Raw genomic sequence first — 9600 nt, forward strand, 5'->3', positions numbered from 1 at the left:
ACAGTAATTGGTTCTGAGTTTCACAATATCTCTGTCACGTGTGCTCACGCTTTTCCTTGGATAATTTATCACTGTTTTGTTTTTTTTGACAAGCTTTTGATAAATAATTTGTAGTGACAGGCATTCTGCGGTACAATGTCAGATAAACCAAATGTTTGCAAGCTATTTTATCATATATCATATATCTTGCTGGCATTTATTGGTCAATTGCTTTACTAAATTAAAAACTCAGCAGTAGTTAGAGGGACAAGTGCTCTAACGAGTGTTAACTGCTGTCACATACATGCAGTGCAAACAATCCACAAGACTACATAACACAAGATCTGTCATGTGTAATTCTGGATTTTCTGTATTCACTGGTTGAAATCATTGTAGTTTTTTGTTTTTGTTTTCAACTTGCAAATGTTGTACATTGTGATATCTTTTCCTTCATGGACATAGAAGGAAAACTATATTTTATTTTAAATGTTTCTAAAGCAGAAACTTATATTTCTTCTCATATGCAATAAACTGAGATACAATACTTCTCCATAAAAGGCATGATAGATAATCTATTAAGTTTTGAGTACACCACATGTGCTTTCTTTTGGAAGCTACTTGACTTTAAATATCAACCAAAGGTAATTTAGCCTTATTTTGTAGTAATATTAACAAATGTTTTCTTGGGAGCAGGAAGGGATAATGAAACAATGTTTTAGCAACAGCAAGCAGGTAACACCTGGGATATTGTTAATAATATCCTGAAAAGGCTTAGTTTGATGGGACGTAGTTCTGTATTGGCACAGAGACTTCATGTTTTCATTTGCAGTGTTGGCATATAGGTGACAATGCAGATGCCAAATTCATTGTCTCTCCAGTGACTTTATATATAACTACCTCCAGAATTAGTGACGGAGGGTCATGGCTGACACTTGCTCATGTGCCAGCTGCTTGGCTGTAGTAACTGAAAACATACATGTATTTTTTTCAGCATATACATAAAAAAGTTCCTGGTCTAGCGAGCTATAGTCTTGAGGCCTGGACTGAGATTCAAAATAGGCCCTGGCATTTCAAGTACACAACAGCCTTCCACACAGGGGTCCAAGAAGCCCCCTACCAGCCCAATAAATAGTGACTATCTATGGCATCTTACACCTGCCTCTCTGACGTTTGCTAGAATCCACAGATTGCCAGGCCTGATAGGCTTGCGTCAAATGTGAGGTTCCTTGTCATTATGATGTAATTAACTCTTTCTTACATGTTTTGGAGTATATAACAATTGTGTTTTAGCCACACTCGGAGACAGGGGTTGTATCAGCTGCCATTAGTATGAATTCTTGGCCCAGCAGGTACCTGCTGGCCACATATTGTGCAACTAACTTGATTAAATAGCCTCAAATCCAACAATGCTTATGCAATCTATCTGTTTTCATTGTAGTCTAGTTCTGAAACTACTTCTAAATTTGATTTTTATGGGATAAAAACATACTGTGCCTCCCTTTACCCTTTACTGTATTGTAGACTGATACTGAGTTATGAAATGCTTAAAATGAATTTAAATATATCTTAATAAATAAGCTCACTAATGACATTCTGCTTTTCAGACACTCTATTCACGTCAAAGAGGAGCCAGTGATTGCAGATGATGAAGACTGTCCAATGTCTTTGGTCACCACAGCAAATCACAGTCCAGAGTTAGAAGAAGACAGAGAGCTCGAAGAAGAGCCATTGTCAGAAGACTTGGAGTAAAAAGAGACCTCAAATGAAGGGACATAGCACTGACCTTCACAACCACTTCACAACCATGAATATTTGACAGATTTTTACTGTGACTATTTATTACACATGGATTATGGAGACATTCCTAAAGGAACTTGTTGAACCAGCCCTTTGGGATTAAAAACAGCAGGCAAATTGCTTGTTGTCTTCTTTTTTTAAAGACAAATACAGATTTTCTTGAAAAACTTCTTTATATAATGGCTTGCCCATTTAAAATATGGCTCAAAAGGGTTCATGAAATGACAAAATATGAGGATACATATTCTGTCTGAAGAAAATGGCCTCATATACTGCCAAAAATAGTGTTAGTTTCATCAATGTGAATCTCAAGCATACGGTAGTTATAATGTTAGAAACTATTGCTGTTCCGGTTCAGCTTGTTGCTATTGTTTTTAATTTGCACAGGAGTAGAATCAGAAATGAGTACCACTGCTTGTTTTAGATGGATTGAAAAATACAAACAAACACATTTGTTTGTCTTTTTTTCTTATTTTTTTTATGTTGGTACCACCAACTGTAAATTACATAAGTTAGCTACTGCAAACCACAGTATTTAGACTGTTGCAACCATCTAAAAACCTTAGGCTTCCAGTCTGTGCTGTTAGTGTTAAGATGTAAAGTGCAATCCTAAACTAACATTGTTTGTGCAAGTACCATAGACACATTTGCATATCTGCATATATCTTTACAACTGTACTATTTACCTCCTTGTGATAAAGCTTTGTCTACCTGAAAACACAGTCAAAGGCTACAGCTGAAAACCAAAGCCAACTCAAACAATGGCCAATAGCTCAACGACAGAAGCAGCCACATGCTTTGGTCAGTCTTCTGTAACTTTAATTAGTGCAAAGGAACCTTTCCATGAACTACCTGCTGTTTTCTGATGACCTCTGGGATCTTTTCATTTAGCCCTATACCAAGAAACAGATATGAAAAAGTTAATTACATTATAATTCTTTCTTCTAAGGCCAAAGGCCACTAAAACACAAAGAAGATTGGCTTATATGTACAACAAAGGTAAGAACAATCTCCAGTGGAAGATAAAACAGAAAGCAACAAAATGTGGATCACCAACCAAAATATATATATATATATGTACTTGATGAAAATGCAGAATGCATATTGTTATAAATATATATAAATCATTGTTTTTTATTTTACTTCCATACAGTCACTTGTTTTCTGTGGTGAATACATGTTGTTAGACTGTCTTGTACTGTATAGTCTTACGTATTGTGTACTTTTTTAGAGTCTTAAGTTATAATAAAAAAAAAAAGTAGGAACCAAACATAAAAGATCTAGTAAAGCCAAAAATTAATTCCGTATTCATTTAAAATGATCAAAGAAAGTTTTTACACTGAAAGCAAAGATATAGCAATTGTAAACCATGGTATTTATTTTCAGTCAAACCAAAGTTACATATAATTCTGCCTCTGCTTATACGGGATAATAATGCTAACAATACACTCCCTTTGAAGACTTGCACATGCCAAATAGTTGGAATGCCAGTTTTCTAAATATCTTTAATCCCGAAAATACTAAAATTCTTTCATTGGTAAAAATAGCGTAGTCAGATGTTTGCTTAAGCCTAGAAACTTTACAAGTTGCTTTTCATGTGTTGTGCCAAGTCTTGATTATACTTACCCCCAACCAAGGGACCTCATAACCTAATTATGGTTATTGCTTTACAAACAGTTTTTGACATAAGGTGGCTGCTAGAGTTTAATATTTGTACTAGCTCTGTGATGGGGCTTGTAAACTAAGCTCATCATTTATTCTTTTCTGGAGCCAGCAAAAATATTTAAAAGACACAGTCATCTATCAAGCCAAATAGAAGGATACAATGGCTTTCAAAGGGGTTTTCCCACTTACCCAAAAGGCTTTCTGAAAGATTCTACCTCTGCACAAAAGGAAAAAAAATCATATGAAAATTAATGACAGATAACAAAAATTGTCAGAACGTCACAGTAACTGCTAATTCATGTGGCATTTATCTTTTGTTCATGACCAAAAGGAAGCTTAGTTTTGTTAGTGTCTGCTAAACATATCATTACGAAAGCTTTCCATGGATCATAGTGGAAAACATAATACAATAATCCAGAAAGGGGCAATTGGTCTTCAACTGCATACATGATCAGGAGGAAGCAACTTATGGCTCCGCCTAATGTTTTTGAACTTCAACTTCTATCACCCTTATCTAGCAAGGTCAAACTAGCTAGGGGTTTGTATGAGTGGAATTCCAATATTAAAACAAGAGCCACAAATTGCCTTCTGCCAATGTATGTACAAATTAAGTAAATATATAACTGCGCCATTAAAAAAAATGTGGCCAAAGAGTACAATGCTAAGTATGCATACCTCAGCTACAAAATGTTTGAAAGGAAGTCTCAGCCACAGAATGCATATACCTGTAGAGTTTTGCATGGGTTTTGTATAAATACAAATAAAAATAGCTGCTTGCACATTATACCAGAAAAACCTCCAAACTGCAGTTGCTTTGAAATTAGATGTTAGGTTTTTTGGGGTTTTCTGAAATGCTTGGTCTGTATTTTGATAATTGTGCATATTATGTAAAAATGTTGGTGGACCCATAAATGACCAGACTTTTTCTAAGAAAAATGTTGCTTTAATGCATTTCATGAATTTTTACTCTTATATCATAGCTTGCTAGAAATAGCAAACCCGCTCTCCCGCTCTGCTTCGCGTAGCTATTGTAAGGCTTTGAACTAATGTATGTATTTATTGCTTGAACCTCTGTGCATACCTTATTAAGAATAAGGTCTGACAATTTAAATGCCTCATGTATTCTTGCTTCTATCATACTCTGATGATGGGGATCCATTATGTTTTGTATACAGCCAATTTTAAGTGTAGCACAAACATCTGTTTATGTATTGGTGGTATATACCTGTTTATTTAACTTTACTGAGGTAAGCAAATTTTGATCATTTTTCCATTACTGTGGACCGTGCTCATACCTAGAATTCTCTGACGTTAGAAGTCATGATAGAATTATAACAGCCGTTATTCCTTCTATATTCATGGCTTTCACTGCTAAATAAAATAAAGGACCAAACCTAGGATTTGAAAGAAAATTGTCTACCTCTAACACCAGGGAGTTGTCAGATTTTATTTCTCATAATTTTGTCTTTAAAAACACATACAACTGCTTAAAGCTTGTGGGCATATGGCTTGCATTATAAAGTTGCATACATAACTAGTTCTACTGGTTTGGAAAATCTATTACATTTTTGTGTGACTTTCTAAAAAGTATTAGTAGAATTACCCCGTATGGGGTTTTTCTTAAAAAATTAAGTCACAAGGGGGCGTTATTATAATTATTCTACACCCACAGCTACTTAACTGCAATCGTGGTTAATTTCATACTGAAGGAATCGGAAGCACAGGTAGAAATATGTCTACTGAACCACTTATAATAATAAATCATTGAAAAAATATATTAACATTGGTCACATTCACTTGAAGCTGTTAGCAATGTACTGACTAATATCCATGCTTTCATGTTAAAGTGTGAAAGTTGATATTTTGCTTTTTTATAAATCCTGGGTTTCTTGTACCATGCAGCTATAGAACGTATCAATCTTTTGCATTGTTGGTATATTTGTTCAAATAATTAGAATATTTCATTGATGAAATCTGATTCAGTTAAAAAGGATGTACATTTTTACTATATGTATAAACAATATTTCTGAACTGTTGGATGTAAACATGTATATGAAACCATTTCATTCATTTGCCTACATTTCTGGAATAAAATAAAAAATATCTAAATCTTTTGACCCAGTTATTATCAATATATTTGAATGTATTCCTAATTCAACTTACATAAATATAGCCTGAATGTTAAAAAATACACTTCCTATTATCATCTATAGAAGCTGACCAGATTTTAGTTGTAAAAATGTTTCTTTTAGATTTTTTAAATGTATTTTAATTGATAAATCTTGAAAATTTGAGTTTTGAAAACTAGAATTTGAAAAACAATTGTGTTTTTTGTGTGATTTTTTTCCCCATAGTAATCAGGGAGTAACCGATGTTACTACCTTATGTTAAAAAGGCACAAAGTTTTGAGGTGCAGTATCAGGGCAAGGCAGTAAAAACTAAATACAGTTGAAGTAACACATAGCAACCAATTATCATAGTAGTTGGGACAAGGGAACAAAAAAATTCATTTCATGTACATTTAATAGTCTGATTCTTTGTTAAAGGAGAAAAAGAAACAAAAGTTGAACCCAGCAAAGAATTCAGAGTAGCTCAAGTTCTACAGAATATAATAATGTGCTTGATACTAAATTAAAATGTATGAGGTTATATCTTTCATCTATTTCTGGACGGCTGTAGGACCCCACAGTCTGGGCATCCCTTATCTACAAAAGTGTAGAAACCACCTAATAGATATGATCCAGAAAAATGCCCATGCAAAAAAAAAATCGGGTTTTTTTTTCCTTGCCACAAACACTGTTCTTAAAAATATGGTTTAGTTGTCTAGAGTGTGAATTGTTCCCACAAGAAAAATGAAAAAATAAAGCCATGTTCTCACATGACCCTCCTAGGATACACACCGTAAAAAAAAAAGAAACTGGGGTAATGTATAAATGCTCTTAAGTGTGCTACCATTCTAGTAACCCATAGCAACCAAGCAGAAGGCAACATTTACTGGTCAGCTGTGCATTGATGAAACACACATGCTCCTTACAGAAATATGTTCTTCAGACACTGTATAGGTCATTCCATCAAGTACAAATATTAATCTGGCCTGCCAGTTTAACAAGCTCCTTGGCTGGGGCCTACTTTGTTTTGTTTTTGCACTGTTAAGAGGAAATGTTAACAGGTCATAATAAAACCAAGGCCATCGGGAAATGAGTGAATTTATTATAAATCTCAAATTATTTATAATTTATAATGTAGGTTATAAAGGGCATTACACTCTCCATTAGAGCTTGTGGACCTCTATAAGGGCACTTCTTGCTGCAGGGTTATTGTCTATAATATCGTATGGTCAACAGGAGGATTTTGTACATCTACTTGCAGCATAATTATTGTATTATTATTCCTTTTTAGTCATGATCTCAGTTTTATTCTATGAATTAACTACTCTCTCTTACTGTCATGACCCCTAAGAAAACTGGTCTAGAAGTCTGGTTTTAACACTAGACATTTTAAATATTTTAAGTTAAGCACATATCAAAAGTTCAAACTGGAAGTTCAAAAAAGACTTACACCATGAACATTGTTTAAATATTGCTTCTCTGTAGAATATCTATCCTAGAATATCTATCATACGAGTTTAAATGATACCCTCTCACATGTAATATTGTTAATGATGGTAACATGGAACAACAGCATTCTGTACATATCAGTAATTATATAGTAAGACAAATTCACCCAGCCCTTGTAAATATGCATCAGACTCAAATGTAGTATTGGGTTGGTAGATTTTATTTATCATCTGACTTGTAGAAAGAAACTGCAAAATACTTTATTCTACAACATCAATAATTTTAGGCTACAGTTCTAATTATTCTTTACTTTTAAATACTATTAAACAATTGTCATTTTAAATGCCCATCACAGTCACACTTGACTCCATTTAAAAGCCAATGGTACCGCGTGTCCCTAAATAAAAAGGTATGGAGAATGAAAAGGTATGAATGAGAAGGAAAGATTGCTAAAGGCATTACACAGGTAATATGAACAACACATAAAGGACTTGAAGTGGAAATAAAATGTGTCTGATGATATGTAACCAGAAAGTGAGCATTTAATAAAATTGAAGCCATTTGCTATCATTTTATGCGCAATAATGCATTGCATATTGTTTTCTAACTGCAAGTAAATCATTGTAAGCCACTGAGCATGTATTACAACATGACATTAGGTGCAATAGCTTATTTAAATAGACATTATAGAGTCATTTTGTGTGCTGCTGTACACAACGCATTATCCATTTCACTCAAATCAAATAGGACATTAATGCTACTTGCATGGTGGTTTAGGTTTCAAATTAATTTATTTCACGTTTCTAAGCAAGCTTTGTGTCATTTTTATCTAGAAAAAGAAAGAATGAAAGAATGAAAGAAAGAAAGTTAGTTGAATTTATTTTAGTGTCATACATTTGATTACAAATAGTACAATTATAATTCATTGCATGTATAAAAAAGCACACATTTATAAAACGTACAATATAATATTCAACGCTAATTTCACTTTCCTCTTTGAAAATAAATCTTTTTGTTTTACCAAACATATAGAAATTACTTTATATTTTACCTTTTGTACTGCAGAATAGGACTTTTCTTCTAAACTCCTATTGCAAAATGAATGTTTCTTGCAACAATTTTTACCACTAGAATATCATCAGGCAGCATTTTATTAGCAGAATTTTTTAGCATAATTTCCATTTCTTAGTTTAAGCAGTTACACTCTTTACACTATCAATCTGCCCCCTTCCCTAGTGTGAGCAAAGGAGAGGTAAGCACAAGGAGGTTTTGGCAGCATCTGCCACCTCAGGCAACAACCCCAAGAAACACCTCTGCAAATATGTTACAACACTAGAGCCAGCTACTGGAAAATGTACTAACAAGATAAAAGATGTGCATACAGTAGATTTAGCTACAGCATGGATTTATTATAGTGCACTGTAGTTTGGGGTCAAAATCTAACCATTTTCAGTAAAAAAAAAAACAAGTGATATTGAAACTATTAAATGCCACGCTGGTTGCCATGATTCCTTTTTTTGCGACAGACCCATGGTCCTCTGATTTGTCTGCAGCTTGATGCGTATCTTCCTGATTACTCTTGTTAATGTTTTTGAGTCCACACAGGTGGACTCCACACAGGTTTTAAAACACAGGTTTTAAACTGTTGCCCAAAAGGGCATACATAAAGTAGGGAAATTGATCTGCACCACTTTTCTGTGGTTAATACAGCGGTAAAATGGTTGCGACACAACTTATGGGAACAATAAGCAATTATATGGCAAAATGTGACTCTGGCTCCTTGAAAACAAAAAAAAATTTAACTTTTATTGGTTATTCATTAAAAACACCATTGTTCATCCCATTCAAACATAAAAGCAATTAAAATTATTGTTGTATGGCCTGTGTTACTTATCAAGGGTATGCTGGGTATTAATAATTCCTGCAAATCCGCATTCAGTTGCTCCACTAAACCACCATTGGACGGAGTAACAGCTGTGAATATAGACCCTTCCCTTAGACACACTCCCTCTGTCAACAACTCAACATTGCCCACTATGTATGGGTTTGAATTGAGGTCTACATGGGTGTATTATGCGCGGTACCAGGTTGATTGCGGGTATAATGGCGAACAATTGTTATTGGCCTTTGACAAAGCCCAAAGTTGGGTAAAACACACATCAGGTGCTAGAGATTACTGTGACTGAATTGGCGCGGGTGGTATTTGGCAGCGGATACTAGCAGAGGAGTTGCAGGCTGTGTGAATGTATAGGGGGGTTTGCAGCAGGCAGGGGCAGATGCTGTGTGATAGGGAGAGTACTTCAGCTGTACATATACTGCCTGAGGCAGTCCCACTGAGGCTCCAACATAACAATTGCTCGCCATTATACCCGCAATCAACCTGATACCGCACATAATACACCCATGTAGACCTTAATTCAAACCCATAAATAGTGGGCAACCTCAAGTTGTTGACAGAGGGAATGTGTCTAAGGGAAGGGATGATAATCCCAGTTGATACTCCGTTCAATGGTGGTTTTGTGGAGTAACTGAACGCAGATTTGCATAAATTATTAATACCCGGCATACCCTTAAAAAGTAACACACAACAATAATTTTAATT

General features: G+C 34.6%; 1 protein-coding gene across 13 annotated transcripts in view; it reads left to right on the plus strand.

Moving 5' to 3' along the window:
- foxp2 (forkhead box P2) overlaps positions 1-5562 on the plus strand; it is a 151595-nt gene extending 146033 nt beyond the window's left edge. For 12 of the 13 annotated variants that reach the window (XM_031897526.1, XM_031897521.1, XM_031897524.1 and 9 more), the window contains one exon: positions 1584-5562. In XM_031897526.1, the coding sequence (XP_031753386.1) occupies positions 1584-1728 (145 nt within the window). In that variant the 3' untranslated portion in view covers positions 1729-5562. 13 annotated transcript variants of the gene reach the window in all.
- The last annotated feature ends 4038 nt before the right edge of the window (positions 5563-9600 follow it).

The sequence above is a fragment of the Xenopus tropicalis genome, chromosome 3, assembly GCF_000004195.4.
Source record: "Xenopus tropicalis strain Nigerian chromosome 3, UCB_Xtro_10.0, whole genome shotgun sequence".
NCBI classification, from domain to species: Eukaryota; Metazoa; Chordata; class Amphibia; order Anura; family Pipidae; genus Xenopus; species Xenopus tropicalis.